The sequence below is a fragment of the Perna viridis genome, chromosome 10, assembly GCF_037379345.1.
Source record: "Perna viridis isolate PV_CMFRI_1.1 ecotype Kerala chromosome 10, ASM3737934v1, whole genome shotgun sequence".
NCBI lineage: Eukaryota > Metazoa > Mollusca > Bivalvia > Mytilida > Mytilidae > Perna > Perna viridis.
Genome location: NC_142454.1, coordinates 40,091,157 through 40,115,179, shown reverse-complemented (window position 1 = coordinate 40,115,179; position 24,023 = coordinate 40,091,157). Strand labels below are relative to the sequence as shown.

The window sequence follows — 24,023 nt, the reverse complement described above, 5'->3', positions numbered from 1 at the left end:
TGTCCATGATTTTTTAATCCATTATTAACACCTCCTGATTGATGATAATCTAGTTTTTACAACAATAAATATGATTGACATATTTATGACCCGAAGGCTTAAAATAGAATTTGGGAAAACCTGTCTTTACCTGGACGAGGCAAAATTCTCTATGCAATAAACCGAAATGCACCTCCAAGGCCTATGCAAATAAGCGATTTTTTCCTTAATAGAATAATAGGAAATGGTTATGTGCAGGAGAAAATTATGCTAATAACCGAAATATGCAATTAAGCGATATGCGATTAAGTGGAGTCGACTGTATATGTTTGTCATTCTTTTCAGTGTGGTACTCATTGAGACCCAACTTGTACTGTTGTGAATTTTGCTGTGTGTACCATATGGCGAATTATTTTGGTGGATGTAAAATTTGGCAATGTATACGAAAATATTTTTTGTGTTTCTAATTTTGGTGGATGATAAGTAGTGCACTAAATACCTAGGCCAAGAGAAAATATTATGTGGAATTAAATTTGGCGTTTTATGACAGATCGCTAAAATATGCCAAAATTAACACCCCATATATTACCTGCTTTACGGTATCATGGTACACTGTACAAATACTGTATGAAACACTATATATCCTCAATAATCTATTTTATTATCAAAATAAAACACATCAAGTATTCAAAGCAGACAAAGAACTTACTGTCCAAGGAATCAAAGATGTTTGACGACCAGTCAGACCTGACCACGGACATCAATATACTGTCAAACTTGTTCAGTCCCTCTGTGCCAACAATCTTGTCCCTAAACAGTCTACGGGCCTCATAGGCCCAGACCTCCAAAAGATGGTCACTGGATCCCTCCTTGGCCCCTGCGTTAAGGTCATACCTAAGAAGACTGAGGCACCAGTTGGTCAGGTCTCGTGGCGTGAACAGATAGTGACTGTAGTCATCCACAGTAAATCTGGACTTCAACTAAAATTCAACAATACTATGATTTTAGACTAAGCCTATGAGGAATTGAGCTATTTGTACTCAAATTATATTTAATTTTACTGATAATGCATCGTTATCTTGTTAAATTGCTGATGTCTCGACCAATGGAAAGTCCCTATAACACATGATATGTATCTACAGAAAAGCAGAGGATGCTTACCCTACTGGTGCACCTGGTCCATGTTCCCAGTTTTTAGTGTAGTCCAAGTTGCTCATTTACTTTTGTTACTTCGTATGTACTATTTTAGTTACTTTATGTTCTTTGTTGTGATTGTCTGTTTTCCATGTCTTGTTGTGTATTTCTGTTTTCCATGTCAGGTCTTTGTCCCTGGATTACATTCTTTTGATTTCTGCTAGAATCTTGGTTCCCTTGATTACTCTCTTGACAAATCGGAATATGTGAGATTCCATACAACACATAAGTCATGCATAATGCATACGTCGTTTCCAAAATATGTAACTTCCAACAGAAGGATTTTGAACCATTGATAGTTTGACAGAAGATTTACATTTGCAGGACATTGCTGAAGTCCCTATAATGTACAGTAAGATTGAAACTTACCACTCCCTTTATTCTAAATTGGTATAATTTTTTTCTGCAAGTTTGTGGTTTTATAATATTTTACTTGTTTAAAAAAAAAAAGATATTATATTAGAACATCTAAATTTTCTACAGAAGTTTAAATTTTGTTGTAAATTAAAAACCTATTGCTATTTTGACAATTTAGTCAAAAATGTCATTTAATTTTTTACAATTTTGAGAAAAATCTAATAGCAGTATTAAACATTGTTAATGTCCAATATTTCAAAATGCGAGTTTTTATCCTTTTAAGTCTTTTTACTTTTAAGCAAGCCATGTATGTTGCACAAAATATCTTGTATGTGGTCTGACTGAATACTACACAAATTTGTACCAAATGAAGAGTGTGGATGTTACAAATATAGAACTATAATTAGTGGCACGTTTCAGCATTTTTCTTCAAGTATACCTTACCTGATCATAGAGTTGAACCATGGAGCCAGCCAGGGCATGGATTTTAGATCCACTCCCCCAGACTGGATGTTTCCTCAGCTGTTTGTGTAGTATGGGTGTCAGGTAGGATGAATAGATAGTCTGTAACTGGTCTTTGCTTGGGTAGCTGAAGTTAAGACAGTGTTAGAACTTAGTTAATGATTCTTGATTCTTTTAAATCTCTTTAAACTAGAATTCATAGTCATGACATATAATAATTTTAAAAGTACTTCAGGAAACTCAGTACAAAGGGGTATAACTCCCACAAAATTTACACAACTACATATTGTCTCCTTACTACATACCATATTTCATTAAATTCTGTTCAGTAGTTATAGAGGATGTGCAAAGACAAAAGGAGAACTGATAGACAGGTCAAAAACATACCTAATGGAACTTTGTGGTGTGGGGAATATGATCATTCCACAATGCGTTAAGTGCTTATAACATGAATGTGATTAGAGGTTTGGCAAATAGTTGATCTTTAAATATTCTTTCATCAGTACAGCGTAATTTTTTACTAGTAATTGGAAATTTGTAGTTAACTGTTTATTTTTACAGTGGGATTTCCAATCAGAATGAGTTAAGTTTTATGTTGAAGGTTTAACTATATCACTTACTGGGTTTTTTGTGTGTAGCTATTCACTCTTCCTACAACATATTTTCATATCTATCGTTTTCATTACATAGATCACCCACTCAATAGAAAATAAATCACTCACCCAATAGAACAGATTCTAACAACTGATGTAAATCTAGATGTAAGCCTGTGTCGTCCCAACCCAGTACCAGCATTCATACTGGCTACTATCTGCACTCCTTCTAGTCCAACCCATTCCAAATTATGGTCATAGAAACCATTGTAGGTAACAACCTGTAAAATACAGAATATGCTCTTTTGAAAAAAAATATCATGTTAAAGAAGAAATCAGAAAACTTCTAACAATGCTCACAAGACAATATCCCTGATCCCCTCCCCAGAAACAATATATGAAACCCCAGAAGTCATTCAAATATAACCACAAAAAATATGATGCACAATGGCATCATGTGTCCAACTCCAGGCATCAAATAATAACTTACTTCCTTCAAGCACGTTCTAAATATGATGCCTTATATTCCTATGAAATTTCATTAAAATCATTTGGGTGGTTTAGGAGTTATGCTTACAAAATAAGTGTACAGACCAACAAAAAAGAAGCAGGGTGATTTCTATATAACCCAAAATTTTGTTGGGATTTACAATGACTAATTGATAGTCGTGTTTGTTGATTAAAAAAACTACTACTATAAGCCCTTTTGAATTTAAATGGTGGCTTGTTAAAATTAATTTCACTCCATACATTACCTGTTGTAAAAAGGCAATCAATTGACAAGTGCCCCACTTGTCTGGTTTGGGCAGGTTGATATCCTTGAGGTACAGCACCAGTCTCTCACAATCTTTTGGTCTATAGACCCTGCCAGTGTTAGTGTTTAGGACCATACAGGTCTGGCCCAACTTCTGTAGAACATGGGTTGGGTTGGTCTGAGCAGAACAATGGACTATGGCAATCTGGGTTGATCTGAGTTGCTCAAAGCAATGTTTCAACAGCATTCTGAAAAAAAAGATAAAAAAACCCACTCAAAAACAACATGTAACAAATTTTCATTATCAGTTACTGTAAACAAATGAACATACTTTCCCTGGATTCTTTCCAGTAAACATATTCATAGGTATGGATTTTCATTGTTTCAAAAAATGATTAGGGTATTATAGTGTAAAAATTCAAAATTTCACAGGTACTGTTTCATGCACCCATTCTTCCATGTCACAAAGATTCCATCTGTGTCATTCAAATCCTACAAGACAAACTTAAGTTATATTGCAGAAACCAATTACAGACATCAGTACAAGTTTAGTTCAAATCTATTAAGTCACATTATCCATTGACAGAAACCAAATAATTTTAAAATGGAAATAAGGACAGAAAGACAGTCAGACTGAATTTGTAGATTTCTGCCCCATGGAAGACTCCAGTCAACTTTGCCTCATACATGTACTTACTCCTTGCCACAACCCTCAGGACCCACAAGGATGAATGGCTGTTTGTTGTCAGGCTGTAGCCAGGGAGCAAAGTAGTCCAGATTTTTCTGTACATCAGCTGTCCTAATGACAGGCAAGGAGGCTGAGGAGCTGGCTGTAAAGTTGTCTGCTGATAGATCTGTAGAACTCTGTAATAGTGGAAATTGTAAACATATGATGAAACATTGTTTACAGCCAATATAACGGTTAACTCAAAGAAAAGAGTTAGTTCTCCTTTGACTGAATGTCCATTACCTTGTTGAACTGTCGACAGTAGTTAATTGTACAATTGACAAGAAGATTAATAGGATAATTAATTGGTAAAGTGAATAACCAAAATATGACCATGAGTGCCGAAGAATGGCTAGATTTAACGAGTATGTGAGTTAAATCTTAAAGTGTTCTTGGCATGAGTGATCATATTTTGGTTATTCATGATAACCAATTGATTATCCTATTTATTATATAGATTTCTGCCATTATTCATTGTTATTTTCAACACAAATTAAAAATTTTGTGAACCGTGGATTGATATTCATGTTGTGACGTTGTGGTGGGAGAAAGCCCGATAGTGAAATTACTGAATTTATTTCACAGTGTGAATTATAAAAAAAAATTACACTATGAGCAATCGGTAAATCACTCTATCTATGCAATAATTAATGTTCTATCACTCCTTAGAATGAGAATCTATGTTTGATAAAAGTTTAAATTTCCTACAGTGGTCTACTCAAGTCAACTGTCCAGGCAAAAAAAAAAAAAAAAAACAGTTCATCAGGTAATGATCATTCAATGATCAACTCTTCCCCTGAAGTTAACTTTTTAACTTGCTATAAAAACCATATTGTAAATGTATTTTAATTTTTGCTGGCTCATCTTTTCATTATTTTTACAGTGGGCATAATGGTATACATCAAAATATGAAATAAAAAAGATAACATTCCTTGCTTTAGCTCTTCATTCATGTTTGACACTTCTCTCACTTCAGAGCAGTTTTAATAAAAAAAAATGCACCTATGCTAGCCATATGTATTTAGTAAACATTTTGGGGAAATGTGGTACATTTTAAAAAAAAAAAGATTGATATAATTTACATCACATGACTTGATTTCCATATAAGGTTACCATATGACTGAAAGTATAAAAATCCTTGTCAACCACTTTTTTTTTAATGCTGAGCATAATAACTAAATAAGACGATGAAGTGAAATAACTTCTTTATATTCTTTATTTTTGAAATGAGTAATTGTTATTACACACACATTAGAAATGTTGTTTTTGTGTCACTAAATGCCATGCAAAATAATTTTACCAGAAATTTATGGAGGTAAGGGAATAATTTGATAGAAAATCTAATTTATACATGTAGCCATGCTGTAATCAATATGTATAGTAACATTCTATGTGATGGTCTATAATTAGAAATGATTTCTCCTCAATCTTTAAGAAAAAGATGGTCTATTCTTCTCAATCATACATGCAAGTAAATTAAGCAGTTATCTTTGGACATATTCTGGCACTAAACAATAAACCTTTTCTTGTTAACTGCAGCCTGCAGGCGGGCTGATGTCAGCATGCTCAATTATATGCACTTCCACAAGTTAAAATCTTTCATTCTACCCAAAGACCTATCTTTGGGGAAGTGAATATCATACATGCCTATCGATTGTCCAGCATTTAACAAGAAAAGGTCTATTTCTGATGAAAAGTACTAAATTAGGAGTTTGTTCGTGAACAACACATGACATGCAATTCGTCAGAAATATACCTTCATCTGAAACAAAGTATATTAAATATTATTAAGATTTTTTCACTTTTTTTCCAATTTTATGTTTTTCACTTACAAATTCATGCATGAGGAAAGACTTCAGGGCCTAATCAAGACATCAATGACATGGTGAAGTTTTAGTAAACTCTGTTTAAAAAATAACAATACTGACATTTTTGACTATGTAATCTATTACAGAAACTTCTCCCCGTAAGAGACAAATGGGAGAAGTGAGAACAATCAAGGAGAAGTTTTTTGCTGAATTCTCCCTCTAGAATAGGCCCTGGGACTTTGTTTCTCAGTGTCATAAAATTTTGTTGCACTTAGATATTTTACCGAACTAGTTAACAGTATAGTAGCATATACAGTATATACTATATATGGGGAATCTATAAATGTCTTGGCACTATATAAACTCTAATTCTGAACTAACTAAAATGATAACAATATCATGTAACTTGCTAACTATAAATATCAAGCAATTACAATATCATACCCCATTCTGAAATGCTTCAACCTGTAAAGCAGGCATTACAAACATGACATGGAAACACGAAAACATAAAGCTAAACAAATTCTATCTCTATAGTAAACAAACTATGCCTTGAAATGTGAAATAGTGTAATGGCCCAACAACTAATGTATTGCTGATCAGTGGTATCACTTACTTCCAAAAACTTGAAAAGTACTGTTCAGTTGGCAAGTATTGAAAGTGTGGAAATTTGCAGGATAGTATTTTTGGGTTTTTTTTTTTGGTCAAACATTTAGTATTGCCCTAAATTTTACAGTCAGATGTCTAAATGTCTTAAAAAATTTCACAAATAAATTTTGCAGGTTATTTATGTACAAAAATTGTGACTGAAAGGATAAAGACCTCCCAACAAAAATTTCATAATTCCAAAATATTCAGTAATACACAGAAATATTTTTAGCAGAATGAATATTCTTACTTATGCTTGGTAACTAAATATGTAAAACTTAAGTTGGATTCTCTCCCCTTGCAAGCATCAGACCCTAGTGATTACTCTTCATAATATCATCCTTCTTTTAAAAATTTATCAAATTCCCAAGATGAGTTTAGGAGTTGTGCTTACAAGAAACAGATAGTCGGACAATCTTTTGTGGGCAGAGAGGAGTAAATAAGTATTGTGAGAGTACTTATATTCATGGGTATCAATTTTCAGGGTTTAGGCGAAACGCATAAGTTTGTGGATTCTTGAATTCGTGGTTTTGATGATTCTGTCATACAATTTAAAGTAAATAATCCTTTTCGATGGGAATCAAATTTTGTGATTTACCTAACCCACGAAATCCATAAAATTAAGTACCCCATGAACTATAGTACTTTCACAGTGAATTAATTCTTTTATCCCTATCAAAATAAAAAAAGTAGGGATATAACATGACCCCTAAATCCTCTTACCTCCATTGTGTAAGTCATCAGACGTCCCATGTTCTCATCATAGTATGTATCTAATGGCCGTCTGCTGTCTGGTGGCTGCTCCTGGGTCAGGGCAAACATCTGAGAAAATATTGGTACAGTTTTACTGCATTTGCCTTAGGAATGATTAGTACAGTATAAAACACAACTTTTTTATCAGGTATCTTTCTGTATTTATATATTTTATTTTTTCTATGTAAATAAAAATAGGATATTAATGGAACGTTAAGTGATAGCCCATCACATAATGGTGAAAAATGGAGATGACAAAATGTTCAAAATGCCTTAACTAAAAAATTCATTTTGGATATTGCAGAAAATTGTTCTTGACCTGTACTTTATGATACTTAATAACTGTGCAAGGTTTATTAAAAAAAGTCACTGATCCATTCTCAAGTTATCATCTGGAAACCTTTAGGGAATGGACAGACAGACAGACAAACAACAATTTTGAGGGAATAAAAACAGGGCATAATGTGGAAGGTACAGTAGGCAATAATAGCATAGAAGATAAATATTGTTCCATTATGATACATATATGTACTGATTAATTCAGAAATAATTTCAATGTTTTCAGTACTACCAAAAATGCAAATAAGATGAAAATTAAAGCTCATATTTTGCATTTTCACACAAAATCCTCATATTAAAATGACCATTTAGTTTAAAATAACTAAATCCCAATTATCTGTGACTTATTTACGAAGACAAATGTATATTGTACAGATACACATGAAAAAGCATTTCACTAAACAAACCTCTTTAGCAAAGTCCTCTCTGCTCGACTCATTGAGGTTACCTCCAAGTCCATGGATAAGACACACAGCAAAGTGAGCCTTGTTCCTCACATTGTGTAGATGTGAAAGTCCATTCAAAACACATCCTACCAAACTGGTCTCTACTACATAGTCACTCTGTAATGGAAGGGTATTTTTTTCTAAATGAATGAGTTACGACAGCAGTGTTTCATTCAGAGCTGTTTTAAGGGGATATACTCCCTAAAATGCCTTGATTCCAGAATACATTTTAAAGAACAAGGAGAGATTTGTGATTATGCACTAAATTCCCAGAGAAACACTACAACAGTAGGCATCAATTCCATACCTTTAAGTCTGTTTCTGGTTCATATTTTAATGAGTTTTACCTTATGTCAGTATAATCTTTTATTAGGTTTTCATACTGAGCAAAAGTTACACAAAATATAAATACTACAGAATCTATATACTGTGAGTATTTAACGCAGCCAATTTTTGGCAGAAATGCAATCAATATTTTTGAGACTTGAAAAAAATGAGCCTAATCCTTATAAGCACAGATAAACCTTAAATAGTGCACATTCTGAAAAAAATAACTATTGCACCATAATCAAGTGCAATAATTTCCTATTTAGAATACCACAATTTTAACTACAATACCTAAACAAGGACATCTAATTTCTGTCCTGAATAATTTTTTTCAATTTAGGGGTTGGGTTTAAAGAGAAACCAAGCTATAAAGGGAATCAAGATACAAGCTTTAATCAAAAGAATATATTATAAAGATAAAGACTAGACTGGGAAAACAGACACACACAACAAAGAACACGAAATAATCAAAACATGCAAAATAACAAAAAAATTTGTACAAAGAAACGTAAGTAAATGACCAACCTGGACTCCATTAAAAACTGGAAGCATGCACAAGGTGCACTGGTAGGGTAAGCCAACTGGATCAAATTACAGGTTCAAAATGTACAATTATCGATATTGAAATTGATATGAAAAGAATTCAGCAGAATAATATCTTACCCTCTTAAGTACCCAGTCGACAGCCTTGTAGAAGTAGTCTTCTATCCATCCTGATAAGATCTGTTGTTCTGCATCAGGCTGAGAACTCAACCAAGAGCTGACTAATGCTTTCACATCTGTATCTTCATCACTAGAGATAAAAATATTGATGATTAATTCATGGGGTTATTCATGTCAAAAGTCATTAATTTTTATTGATGATAACTTATCAGGCTTAAAAATTGTGAATCAGGAAGTAGTGTATAAACTGATATAAATAACCAGTCATTCTTAGTGTTCTCATTGTAAGCAAAAAAAAATGTATTGAATTCCGATTCTTTTGAATAATCCATCTATTGCAAATATCAATTGCTTTATCCACTTATGTTTCACTTGATGATGTAAGATAATTGACGTCTAAATAATGTGATATTGACAGCAATTTTCAACACAGATTTAATGTAGAAGGAAATTAAATAATCATGTAACTATCAACATCTGGAAATACTACAGCCATTTATATTTCATTCTTGGTAGATTCAGTAAATTATACCATATTAAAATCATAATAAGAGATTACAATCTGATTAGGATGCGCAAGCTATGGTAAACCAGGTCTTGATTTCAAAAAAAGTCGTAAGTGTAAATTTGATCGTAAGTAATGACGTCATAAACTAAAATAGCATTGTAACGTCATGATTTACGATCAATTTCACACTTACCACTTTTTGTGAAACCAACGCCTGAACATTTTGCCAATGTGATGTATCTTCTTTTAGACAGCTTTAAATTTATTATCCTCCTCTAAATCCTATTATTATGTTCTTCAAATAAAGTTATCATGACAGTTTAATTTTCATGTTACCATGGAAGTAACAACAACAAAAAACTGCCATGAACAACATTTCACAGAATTTTGTCAGCATTGAACTTTTTTACCAAAGCACAAGTATCATAATATAAGATAAGACAATAAAACATATTTTCAAGGAAAGCAAATTATTAGAAAAGAGGGAAAAATTAAAATAAAAACTATTTTGAGCTTTGTATTTTACCTCAAGAAGATCATTCCCATTCTAGATATGGTAGCTGGTGAGGCGCAGCTGAGGTCATGAGTTTCAAACAAGAAATTGACATTTGGTCCAAACTGGATTCTCTCACCAGAAGGCATTGTAAGCAACCTGTTGTCATCAAGGACAGAGTTCAAGGACTCAATCCACTCAGGGTCAATGTCACCATCACAAATAATCCAAGACTGTATTTCTGAAAAAAAAAAAGATGGTGTATAAAAAAATGCTAAAATCAAATTCTTGTAAATAATAAAATCAAGTTAAGCATTTACTTTTTAAACAACAACAAAATTATTGGACATTAACTGTGTAGAAATTCATGCGGTCATTTCAAAATCATAAAATTGATGCCACGGCTATTCTTAAATCACACGACTTCTTCACACAAAAAAAAAAACAAAAACAAAAATCATGAAAAAAACATGAAGTTGCATGTGTTGTCGTGCTGGCCATACCCCTACTAGAACACATGTACAGGAAATTTATGATAGCAAATAAAATTGCTTATAATGTATTCCCCAGCTATATAAAGCGGCACACTAAATTAGAAATTAATCCATCCATTAGGAGCCAAGATTTTTGTGACAAAAATTTTCCCTATCAATCCATATACAGTTGAACCTTGATGTGTCAAACTCGAAAGAGTCGAAATCTCGAATAACTAGAACTAATTTCGAGGTCCCAGCAAAACCCCCCTTACCCCAATACAATTTTACTTTGGATGACTCGTAATCATATGAATCAAAATCACAGATAACTTGAGGTTTCTGATCAGTCCCCTCGACAGGACTTTGAGTTTACCGGTAATTAACTCTGATGTCTCTAAGTCAACTGATTAGTCAGAAAACTGATTGCTTTATTACAAACCATGATCAAAGTTTTTATGACGATTTGCATGGCTTTTGAAATTATTTGTTGACACTCGTTATAACTTGAGTGACTTCAACTGAAATCAACCAACTCACTGGAAGCTGAGATAATTGTGATGAAATCAGGACAGATTGACAAACATTGTGATTCCAACATACCACACAGAGTGGAATAAAATTAATAAGCACATGTTTTTGTTTTACCTTGTGGCTCCTTCACCACCTGTCTGGCACTATAAGTCAGTACTCCATCTGTCCATTCTCTGGTGTCCATGTCAATTGAACCAAGCAACTGCAAAAGGATATGTACATGTATAACTTAATTTGATTTGTAACAAGCTTGCTGATTGGTTGGTTCTCTTTGAGCAAACCAGGTTATTTTGTATAACCTGGCTTGGTACTATGACATCTTAACTGCAAAGGAAATACACATGTATATTAACAAAAAGGGTTATTCTGCATATATAAACATATGTAATACTAGAAGGAAACAAGGAGCTCACCCATGTTAAGGCTAAGCTTATATACATGTATTTCATTTAGTTTGTCAAGAATTTGACAATAACCCAAACACAAATATAACATGTTTTTTTCTTTCTTAGGAAATCCTTTGCCAAAAATAACGGATCATGATTTCTGCACATCAGCATGTCAAAAAAGAAACATCTATTTGGTACATGTATAGGGTTATTTTTTGTCTAACTGATTTTAAAAATGATTTCAAACAGATCATAAAGTAACTTCTTTTATTTCAGTATATGTAGAAGGTAAATGTAGAATAATTATTTCATTTCTAAAGCCTTGTGGCATAGGGACCAGCAATAACATAACTCAAACACTAATTGTCCTCAGCAAGGCCATTGCTAATTAAAGTCATACCTGAGTCCTGTGCATTGCTTTTGGATTCATGGTGTATTTCTTCACCTCCTTGCCAATCTTGTGAAGACCCTGCCTGAGTATCCTCCATAAAGTAGACTTTCCTGAACCACTGGGGCCTACAACCACAACCCCTGTTCTCTGTCTTAACTGCTCATACAGCTCCAAAGCTTTCTTCACCTAAAAGCAGAAAGGTGTATACTGATAAGTACTAGTAAGAATCTTTCATTTACATTTTCCTGAAATTTTAGTAGGGTGGTTTCTGTAATGTCTAGCAAATTTAACTAAATTTAACCATTTCTCAACCCTTTCAGTGTTCTAAGATTCCTATTTCCCGTTACCCAGGGCAAGTGAAATTTGGGTCAGGGAAAGTTAGGTACTTAGTTACACTTTCCCATGGCAAGTTGAAAACTTCATATGCTGTAAGGATTTGCTTTGTTAGGAAAGCAGTCATTGACTGTGGGAAAGTTGATTTTATATGGATTTTTTCCGAGGAAAGCTCGATTTCTGAAAAATCTCAGAACACTGCCCTTTGTGTAAAACTTCATAACCTAACATGTTCCAGGCAGACGATTCAATTAGAATACCATCAAAAGAAAATGTTTTGCTTAATGGCATTCTGCACAAAGGTAGGGAGAATCTGAACGCATTTATAAATATCTTTGTTTTAAGAAATGAGACAAATTATTAAAAGAGTAACTTGCGGATATCAGATTCCTCCAATTCTCAATAGTTAGATGTTGAAAATACAGTCATTTAACTATCTTATAACGGGTTATTTTCGTAGGGTGTAATTTTTGGCCTCGATATAAATACACCAAAACAAATTACACAAAATGTTTATAATGGACCTAAGTACTAAGCATCCTCCAAAATTATAAAAGCCAAAATTTTTCATATACATTTTGGCTTCAGAATCACAAAGTTTTACACCCGCCAAAATAACCTGCCATACAGTATCTCGATTGGATGATCCATTCCATATTGTAAAAAGCTATATATGTAATCTGGTTACATATTTGCCCCTTGTAGTTACCATTTTCAATTAGGAAAAAATAAGAATTGAGAGGACCAATTCAATTATCTTTCTGAGCAGCAAAAACATTTAATACCTGAATGTCATTTTCCTTCAAGTTCTGTTCCTTGCACACTGCCTTAATGGCGTCAGACAGTTGGTCAAATTCAATGTCTTTAAATTCAATGCCTGGGAATACATCTTTAACTAGAGCATTGAAACGAGCACAGTCAGAGAATGTCAGTTTAGACAATGTGTTGATTCTCAAGGCCTGTACAACTAGCTTGGATTCAAGCTGCTTGTCAACTTTACCTACAATTAATCAAGCACGTTAGTAATTTCAATCCTAGTTTGAGCAAGATATACAGAATAAGAGCACTTTTTGAAGTCGAGACAGAAAATATCGCAGTGAAACCAAAAGAGTGACATGTAATATTCTGCTGAAATGTTTAGAACTGGCATTATAAGTAGCACTCCAGCTAAGGATCATGCAAAATGTGATTCATGGGTAAAAAGCCTACATATTTTTATTTTTGATATTTTGTTTGAAATGTCATAGTAAACAGAAATTAACATGTGGTTTTCCATATAACCTGTGCTCTTAGGAGATAAAAATTATATAGAATGCACTGTAGATTTCAAAATTAAGGGACATAACTCTGTATATGGCACTAAAATACAATAGAATCTACTGTTGATTATCTCCTAAGAGCAGGCAGATTTGAATGAATAATTACACATTTCATAGTATTGACCCATAAAACAACTTAATTACAAAAATAAAAATATGTATCCTTTTTTGGGGTGTATCACATTTTTCAGATTTTGCATGATTCTTACAAAGACAGCTACATAACATTTATCTGTATATTTTGCACAACTTCCTTTTTATATTCACCATGAAATGAGTTTTTAGATTTATTTACACACAATCAATGTGATGAAAAAAATTGTTAAGGAAAGAAACATAGACACGATGACAAAGGTAAAACAGTATACCACCATCTCCTTCCAAGCAGGGGTATATTAAATACAATTACAGTAACATTATGTGCTAGTATCATACAAGATTACCAGGTCTATACATGTACATGTAAGAATATCAGAGAAAAATCTAAATTATGGTATAGACATTGTTGATAGTTCTTAAGTTAATCAGTTGAAACAATGAAAGGACCATGACACCAAAGGTTTCATGATAATTTCATTGTTCTTACCTCTAGCCTTACACGGGAAGTATTTTTCACATAAAATTCACTTTAACATCAATTGCATGTGAACAATTCATGTTAATTTCACGATAAGGCTCGTTTCACCCCAATTTCATGTGAACTCTGTCACAACATTTATTTGCTCAATTCAAGTGAAAATCATGTCAAATTCGTGTGAAAATCATGTGAAATAATTTCGCCTGTATAAGGTATGTTGTGTCAGAAAGGTCCTAATGTACATGTACAAACCTCCTCCTCTTTTAGCTTTCTGTAGAAGACTTCCACATCCTCTCAATACAGTTTTCAGAGCTCTCAATCCCCAGTCATAATGTTGCTGAGGTGTCAGCAGTTCTCTATTGTGAAAAAATAAAATACATTGATTTACTGAATTAAACAATTATTGACAGGACACTTAGAACAACTTGGAATGTTACATGTACTGATTTACCTGTAAGTTTGTGAACAACATTGATAATTATACAATAAAGCTATAGTTCAGAATCACAAAGCAAGTTCCATAACTGCTACATGTTCTCCATATTCATGTATTTCGCAGATTAGCAGTTATTACATCCTTTATATGTTACTGACGTCTCTAAGGGATGGTTCCAGGAAACACTATGCACACACAGGATGGCATTTTTTTTCCCCAATTAATGTACAAAATTCAAAATTGAAATAGCTGAAATAGAACATTTAACAATTTGAGCATTTACCCATCACTCATGTAAATGAAAATGTTTTCTCTGTATAGGTGAAACATCAACTTCCTGGGATAGTCCTAAATTAAACTATATCTGTAGAACAGGTGAAAGTAAGCAGTAAACTTGTATACCTAGACAGGTTAAAGATGGCAACCAGTTTTCGTCCCAGTTCCTTGGCCGCCTTAAATCCTTCAGAAAAGAGAATAACTTCACCAATCTGTTCATTATCAGGTTTAGACATAGCTACAGGTCTGAACAACTGTTTCAAGTTATCTGGAAGTTTCTGTCTTCCTCCGTAACCCTTGCCGGCAGGGTTCATGGTGATAAAGATTCCAGAGTTGTGGTCAATGTTCACCTAAAAATGAGAAAACAAAAAAATGCACACATACTGTCCTGCTAGGTAGACAACCACTCATACACGAAGTTGATATAGGACTGCACCAAATATGTCCCATCTATATAAAACCAAACATCAAATTTGAAATCAATCCAACCATTGGGAGCAATGATAACTGAGCTAACTTGAACAAACAAGGTGATTCCAATATACCATCCACATGTTGAGTAGGAATGTGAAACTGAAGGGTGAAATAAGGATAATTTTTACGCAGAGTAAGAAATTTGTTAAAAAAAAGTTAGTGAACTGTTAAAAATTCAAAATTTACTGTAATCTTTTTCTTAAGGCTGGCAAATTTGTATATTTTCTCCATTATTTATTATTTATAACATAATAATAAATATAATAAAAATAATATTTACATGTCTGCCAAGCAGTTCAGCAGTAGGGGCTCTATTCTTGATGGCATCCTGAATGACTTGGATCTGCATAGATACAGCTGACAGTACAGCTTCTTCTAATCTATTGAACTCATCAAAACATCCCCAGGCACCACACTTCACCAGTCCAATGAAGATACGACCCATAGATTTTACATCTATACCCTACAATATTGAATATCAAACTAAAACGATTTTTTTATTGCAACATCTACTAGTACTACAGGTAAGAATATAACGAAGAATGCCCTACAATATTGAATATCAAATTATAAGCACTTTTTCTATTGCTGCAATATTTACTACAGGTATGAATACAGTGAGTAATAGTGTGTGTTGTATAAATAATTCATTTAAAAAGGGTATCAGTTTAATTCAATTTGCCATAATCATATCTGTATTTACACCTTAAGAAAAATATATATCTCTTCACAAGGGAGGTTCAGAGTGATTATAAAAATGAAATCAGCTAGCATAAAATTTTTGGGGATGCTCTAGAATCATCTCCAACTGTTGGCACCTATTGGTTAATTGAACAACTATATAAAAAAAATTTATATAAGTTACTCATGGATAATGTATATGAAAGTGTACCATACAAGTACTGTATGGGAAGTAATAATATCATGAAAGAAATATACGACAGATATTGTATTAAAAAGAATTTGGGATGAAAATTAGTAGTCGCCCAGTAGCCGTAAATTTTTAACGGGGCTACCAAACTTTTGGGTAAAATTTTGTTGGACATATACTATATATCAAACAAAAATATGGTCTGGGCTACCAGCTTGTATTTCCAATTTTTTTTAACCGTGAAAATGTTAATTTTACACTAACACTTGTCATGCTTATAGTGTTTGAGAGACAAAAAACTTTATCTTACCTCATCACAATTGAAGACCAACACCTGTCTACCGAACAGCCCACCAAGGGCCTTAACAGATTCTGTCTTCCCTGTACCAGCTGGTCCATAAGGGTTCCCTCCAAGTCCCATGTGCATACCTATAAATATAATTATTCTAAAATAAGACCAATATCAGAGGTAAAAGAGTGGAATTTTAAAATTTGGCTTGCAAAATATTTAAACTGATTGAGATCTTTCTATTGTCTACAAAATGTAATTATCTGAGAAAGGTACACACTATTGTTAGTTTATCATGTTTATTGGGCCTTACCTTGAGTAAGAGTGAGGTATCATTTGTCAGTGAGTAAAGTATGTACCAGTTCCAAAGCATGACCAATTATCTAGAGTAAGTGACAGATATCTATAGTCAGTAAGTAGAGAATGTGTCGGTTTTATATAATTGCTACTTACTTTGAGTGAAAGCGAAAAAATGCTGGTCAGTGAGTAGAGTTTTAATTTTGACTATTGTCACTTGCAATGAGTAAGAGTGAGATAGTGCTGGTCAGTGAGTGGAGAATGTACCAGTTTCTGAGAATGACTACTATCTTTGAGTGAGAGACAGCACTTGCCAGTGAGTAGAGTGTGTACCAGTTCTTACCTTGAGTGAATGTGAGATAATACTGGTCAGTTAGTGGAGTATGTACCAGTTTCTGAAAATTACCACTTACCTTTAGTAAGTGTGAGGTAGCTATTGTCAGTGAGAAGAGAATGTGTCGGTCTTGATAATTGCCACTTACATTGAGTGAGGGTGAGGTGGTATTTGTTAGTGAGTGGAGTATGTACAAGTTTCAGAGTGTTACCACTTACCTTTAGTAAACATGAGGTAGCTATTGTTAGTAGGTAAAGAATGTGCCAGTTTTTTTTATATATATAATTGCCACTTACTTTGAGTGAAAGTGAGGTAGCACTTATCAGTGAGTGGAGTACGTACAAGTTTCTGAGTGTATTGACTTACCTTGAGTAAGAGTGAGGTAGCACTTGTCAGTAAGTGGAGTATGTACCAATTTCTGAGCATTGCCTTGATACTCATATGTGTACTCAAACTCAGCATCAACCATCCTCATTACACAAAGACCTTTCCTTCCCATGTAGTACCTACAAAACATACAGCATTTATCTGGTGAATTTGTTGATTGCATGAGTTGAAATGAGATGAACATGGTGGAGAATTTTCAATTGGTACTTTTTTTTTAGAGCATTCTGTCAGACAAATATTTCACAGTTTTTCATTTTTAATTTGTGATTTTAGAAATGGTGAGGTATTTCATTCAATATATATGATAGATGTAATTATGGAACTATTTTTTTCAATTTTCTTTCTACAGACCACCAAGAAAACTATCATGTTTTAAAAACTATTCAACAGCTAAATATGTTACCTCAGTTGTTTCTGCCACATCCAGTCGGAGGTTGACCTTGTCCCTGCCTTCAGCAGTTGATGAACCACATCTATAGCATGGATAGTATCCAGGATCAGAGCTTTCAGCTTCAACTCTAAGACATTTCCAGCAGCATCACCAGAGCTATCAGACATGTCCACACTGGTGTACGACTCCAGCTGTTGGTCTAGTTCTTTGTTGAAGGAAGAGAGACTTCCACTTGTTATTGCCTTCTCACAGCTATCTGTAAACTTGATCTGTTCTGCTAAGCAAAGAATCTACAAATGCAAGGTAAAGTTTGTAAATGTCAAGTTTTCCTTAAAAACAGTAACACACAAATGTATTTACTCCTTTAATGCTGTACAATACCCCACCAATCAAACATGAAGTTACCTGCATGTCATACAAGGAATATCCCCACTGGTACAAGATGCTAGTATCAGACAGCAGCCAAAATAGCTTAAAATGTATGCCCAATCTATACAAAGCTACATTCAACTTCTAAAATCATTCCTTTTGTTATCGAGATAATTGGGATGAAATTAGGACAGACAGAATGACGGACAAACAAGGTAATTGCAATATATCACTCAATAGTTTAGGGGGGGTATAATTCATAGGGGAAAAATAAATGTGTTGTATACTTATAATACCTACACTGAATATCTTTAAAAGACTTCATTAAGGATAACATATATACTGCAAACAGACAAGTAAAATTTCAATTGTCTCCTATGAAAAAGGGGAGCAGTGTACTGCATACAGATTTGTATTATTTAGTGAGTTGAGTATGATGACCAAAAACACCACACATTTCCTTCTACATTTTTAAGTTACAAGATTTACCTGTGAAGGATATTTGTTTGGATCTGTGTCTTTTTCTTTCTGACAATTTTTCAACAGTTCTTGAAGTGTGTCAACCATCTCTTCTGATAACTTGCTCAGCCATACCTTAATAGGAAAAATATTGTTCATTAAAAAATAATTCTGATCATAAGATTCTTCAACGTCTTTGCCAGAAAGTTTATACTTGCACGAACTTCGCCAGATCATTCATACATGCATGAACGCCATTCAACTTGAAACAAATATGGTGGCCGTGCAGTTTGAAAGAGTATGGCAACGAACTAAATGGCATAGTATAGCCGTAAGAATAATTTGTTACATCCACATTGATTTTACCAGTTATGGCAACGAACTAAATGGCATAGTATAGCCGTAAGAATAATTTGTTACATCCACATTGATTTTACCAGTCAAGTTTGTTTACAGGGAGTAGTTTTCAGCTCAAGGAAAGAAACTTTAAAAAATGCTTAAAATCTAACTATCAGTAAATTTGCCCCACAAATAAATTGTCCCAAAACAAGATTTTATAAATACATTTACCGGTTCAACGCATTTAAATAAAAAATTCCCAACTGTCAGGATCAAATTGTAAGATTTAAACTATTTTTGGTCCTTCATGCATGTATGAACGGATCTCTTTACTCCCATACATTACATAAACAGCCTTTGGCCGTTCATTTAGTTTGGGAGCTCCAAGATCCGTTCATACATGCATGAATGACCGAAGAATTCATTGCTTCATCGCATTTTACATTTAGTCCACATTGTGCCTAAAATCTGCTCACTGACTGTCATTGGTTAAATTATACTTAGGGGTTGGATGTCCTAAATTTTCCACTCGTGAGTAGTATTTTATTTTGGTATAAATACTCAAGAGTTTTGTACAGTATTTCAAAGTGGAATTAGAAGGCCAAGATGTACATATTTGAAAGCAGTTCTCTCCACTCCCAAACATTACATGAAAAGCCTATGGCCGTTGATTGACTTTGGGAGCTCCTAGATCTGTTCATACATGTATGAACAAACAAATGTAGCAGTTTAATCCTATAATGTAAATTGGAGAAAACATAAGTACCTGTATCATTGTCTTTGGGATGGATCCTGGATTTCAGGGATGGGTGATAATATAATAAAATGTTCATTGAAACAAGGTGAATAAACTTTTTGAGATAAAATTTGTGAAAAATTGAGATTTCATGCAAATTTCCCCCCCCCCCTCAAATTTTAGCGGCATGAATCCATGCCTGACCTGTATTAATCATGTTCAACACTTGTTCTCTTTCCATATTACCTATCTATGAATATTTCACACTACCTGACAATGAATATTTCACACTATCTGACAATGAATATTTCACACTACCTGACTATGAATGTCTCATATTACCCGACTATGAATGTCTCACACTACCCGACTGTGATTGTTTTACATTACTCAACTATGAATGTTTCACATTACCCGACTATGATTGTTTCACATTACCTGATAAAGGGATGTTTTGGTTTTTCTTTCTATGTTCAAGCCATTATCTTTGTCTGCTTAAGATTTCGTGTAACTTAGGATCAAATAAAAGAGTATACTCTGAACAACAAAGTACTATGACTGTACTTAAAACAAGAAACACTTTGAACATGAAAATGCAATGACTTTTGATGCTCTTTCGACACTTTTTCCAACTTAGGATGAACATAAAAAAACTTAATTGTCCTTACCTCAACTTCAGGGAGGATCTTGACCTTCCTCTCCAGAGGTACAACCTCACCATCCAGAGATTTCATGGCAATAATGTGTTTGCTATCCTGGTCAAACTGTACACTGTGTATACCAGCAAATAATTTCTTCAGATGGGTCTGGATAACATTGGGGTTGGTGGACTGACCAAGAATCTCCAGTAAATCATCATCTCCAATGAAGTAAAATCTGGGGAACAAACTTCTCTTCTCCTGTAATTATCAGACAGATTACATGATTCTTCTACCTTAAGCATGATAATTGACATTAGTAAGAAGCTTTATCAGAGGACTGGATTCAACAACCAATTATAGACTAGTCTATGCAAAGTAAATACGGATACCTGGCATGGCATTCCAAAATTCATAAGTTAGAAAGGGCAGTAACCCTACAATAGTGACATGAGTAAATGCAATATAATTTATAATCAAGCTTGACAAATATTTAATGGTTCACACCATATCACATGTATGTTTTTAAAAAGTTTAATTATATTTGTTCAAGTAGTTTCTTAAAGATAATATCATATACCGATGTGTGTATACACAAAGCCACTAATGTATTTAACTTCATAAAATTCATTTTGTGATTTCTTACATCTCTGCAACTGATCTAGCATTGTAGTCATTGAGTTCCTAAAAACAATGTACTCACCTTGAGGAACTCATCAAGTGATTTATGACATCTCTGAAACAGATCTAACATTGTGTAGTCAGAAAGTTCCTCAGAACAATTTACTCACCTCGAGGAATTCATTTTGTGATTTCTGACATCTCTTGTATCTGATCTAACATTGTTATCAGTGAGTTCCTAAGAACAATGTACTCACATCGAAGAACTCATTGAGTGATTTCTGACACCTTTGTAACTAATCCAGCATTGTAGTCAGTGAGTTTCTCAAAACAATGTACTCACATTGAGGAATTCATTGAGTGATTACAGACTCCTCTTTTACTGATCTAACATTGTAGTCAGTGAGTTCCTAAGCACAATGCACTCACCTCAAGGAACTCATTGAGTGATTTCTGACACCTCTGCAACTGATCTAGCATTGTTGTCAGTAAATTCCTCAGTCCAGGTTTGTTGACAATTGACAGGACTCGATTGTCCTTCCTAACATCCATCATAATGTTTCTGTAAACAAATATTGGTAATTTCACTGAACAGATTACTTATAACATGGATCAGTTTTCTTTTTCATAAAAAATATATGGTTTCCATTTTTACACTCATCGATACTTATTTTAACACAAGATATTAATTCAATTTTGCTGCTATGTATTTTCACAACTTACAGTGACCCCTCTTAGCTTTATTCTATATATACATGTATACTGCAATGATATTTATTCATTTTTTTTGTGCTTTTGTCTCCCACCTTAAAAAACTTGAATCAATATTAACTTGCAACCCTTCCTCACCTGAAGTCATCATCTACCCTCTTGAATCTCCCTTGTTCTTTAGGAAGTGCTCCTCTACCAAAGATTGGCTCTAAATAAACCCACTTCCTCTGGATCTGATTCAGGTTGTGAAGGTATTCATCTAGATCTGCCAAACGCTGTTCCCACACAGATGCTTTATCCTCAAAGCTCTTGTAATATGGGGAGTCTTTCAGAGACTGGAGTAAAGCCTGGTTATCTCCAACCTATGTTAATGATAGTTACGTAAGGATAGTGAAATTGAGCGTTCTGCATTAAGTTCAAAAACAAAAGCTGAACTTCCAGGACAACAGATTAATCGATAGAAGAGTTCTAACATGAAGTTGCATGCGTTGCCATGCTAAGTACACTTCCACTTTACAGGAAGGTGATATTGGACAGCAAACACAATTACTTACAACATATATTTCATCTTTCATGTCTTTATAAAACCACACAACAAATTTGAAATCAATCCATCCATTGGGAGTTGAGATAATTGGCAGATGAAAGGACAAGGTGATTCCAACAAACCATCTACTGAGTGAAGTTATAATGTCCTTGTTTAAATTTTTAAAGCCATATCTTAACAGATACATACATGCATATCTGAGTGACAAGATCAGTTTTGTGAATTTGTATTTTGGTCTGTCTTACAGTTTATTTATACTTTATTTCCCATATATTTGTTAATGACGTTGTTTGTTTGTTACATTAACACTGTTGGAAGAATGCAACCAACTTTTGTTTGCTGTGGACGTGTTTTGTGATTTTATTCAATGATTTATGTTCAAATTGACTATTTATCTGTAACTGTGTGTATGTGATGACGAAGTGATGATTTATGAATGCAATAGAATAAACATATCTGTTTTTTTTCACATTAAACTTAGTCCATTCTTACTACCGTTCAACCCAGATTATATTGTTACAATGCAATACAACACGATTCCGCAACAATATGAATTTTTTTTTTAAAACCCATTAGGATTTAACCTGCCTCAAGCATCAGTGATTCATTGTGATGACTAGGTACGTACCTGACTGACAAGATCTTTCCAGTCTTTAATCAGCATCATAGAGTTCTTGTTGCTGTCTTCATAATCAGTCATGGAGAACATTGCTCCAGCTCCCCATAAATCTAACTCTCTAATAGCTTCTCTGATTGTCACCTCTCCCTGGGCTCTTTGGTTCAATTCCTGAAGACAAAAACAATCATATAATCAAACTGGGGCTTTAAAAAAGTGTAGATAATCAGTGGCATCTTCAAAACTTTTAAAGTGTCAGAACTGTAAGAATCAGACAGTATGTGAAAAATGGTATGGAAAAACCCATCATTCTGACAGTGTAATTTGACTATCTGCACCATCAGAATCAAGGAAAACAGACAAGATTTTCCATATCGTGCTGGACCATTGAGTTACAATTTCATTGAAATGCACTGAAAATGAACATTTCAGGGGCAGATAACTCAAAAACCTAATTTTTCTCACATTCTATTGAAAAATTTCTGAGCAAAGCAAGTTATGCAGAGATCAAATAATGTTTTTTTTTCAAATAGAGAAAGTATCCTTGAGTGATATGATATTGTCAAATCAGTGAGTTTTTGACATGCATGTTTCTGATTTTTCTCATTTTGCCTGATTCTTACAAACACTTACACTTAAGTCAATGGATTACACAGCAAGAGTTTTTTGTTGATACTTTTTCAGAAAGTAGGATCATTAGAACCCTAAAAAAATGCACAATAATTTAAAAAACTTAAGACCTTTACACCACTATTATCTATTTTTATAACTGATTGTCCTTATTTTTTATGTATTATACATCTTTTTACCTTGAGTGCATCAGCATTCCTAATGATCTCATCACTAGCGTTGAGCACATGGCCAAAGTTGAGCTTCTCCAGAGTTGTTCCCCTTGGCATGTGAAGTAACCTAAACAGTTCCATCCAATGATCCTGTGACAAGGGTTCTCCTCTGACCCATTTCAGTACAGGGAGAACGTTCTTGTACTTATCAATATCCTTCTGGATTTTGACAGTCATTGTTGTTGTTTCTTCGGCTTTCATTTTTTCATACCAGCTGCTGAGGAACTCCTCAAACATGTAGGTCTTTGTTCTGGAATGTAATTAATAAAGGATATCATTCTGATATTGCATGCATGTTCAAATAGCAAAATAGCAAAGGTCAA

General features: G+C 33.8%; 1 protein-coding gene across 4 annotated transcripts in view; it reads right to left on the bottom strand.

Annotated features, from left to right (window-relative positions):
• Positions 1-24,023, bottom strand: part of LOC148605753 (cytoplasmic dynein 2 heavy chain 1-like) — a 73,366-nt gene that overhangs the window by 31,682 nt on the left and 17,661 nt on the right. For 3 of the 4 annotated variants that reach the window (XM_088550927.1, XM_088550928.1, XM_088550930.1), the window contains exons 20-44: positions 23,668-23,950; positions 22,871-23,029; positions 21,834-22,057; positions 21,414-21,546; positions 20,394-20,624; positions 18,681-18,785; positions 17,835-18,112; positions 17,411-17,550; positions 16,435-16,553; positions 15,534-15,716; positions 14,906-15,129; positions 14,320-14,423; positions 12,957-13,171; positions 11,848-12,024; positions 11,173-11,260; positions 10,085-10,292; positions 9,051-9,180; positions 8,022-8,177; positions 7,246-7,344; positions 6,319-6,339; positions 4,037-4,203; positions 3,341-3,587; positions 2,715-2,866; positions 1,975-2,119; positions 689-959 (exon numbers count right to left, since the gene is read on the bottom strand). In XM_088550927.1, coding sequence (XP_088407053.1) covers positions 689-959; positions 1,975-2,119; positions 2,715-2,866; positions 3,341-3,587; positions 4,037-4,203; positions 6,319-6,339; positions 7,246-7,344; positions 8,022-8,177; positions 9,051-9,180; positions 10,085-10,292; positions 11,173-11,260; positions 11,848-12,024; positions 12,957-13,171; positions 14,320-14,423; positions 14,906-15,129; positions 15,534-15,716; positions 16,435-16,553; positions 17,411-17,550; positions 17,835-18,112; positions 18,681-18,785; positions 20,394-20,624; positions 21,414-21,546; positions 21,834-22,057; positions 22,871-23,029; positions 23,668-23,950 — 4,259 coding nt within the window. The remainder of the gene's footprint in view (positions 1-688; positions 960-1,974; positions 2,120-2,714; positions 2,867-3,340; positions 3,588-4,036; positions 4,204-6,318; positions 6,340-7,245; positions 7,345-8,021; positions 8,178-9,050; positions 9,181-10,084; positions 10,293-11,172; positions 11,261-11,847; positions 12,025-12,956; positions 13,172-14,319; positions 14,424-14,905; positions 15,130-15,533; positions 15,717-16,434; positions 16,554-17,410; positions 17,551-17,834; positions 18,113-18,680; positions 18,786-20,393; positions 20,625-21,413; positions 21,547-21,833; positions 22,058-22,870; positions 23,030-23,667; positions 23,951-24,023) is intronic. The other variant, XM_088550929.1, reaches the window with a different exon arrangement.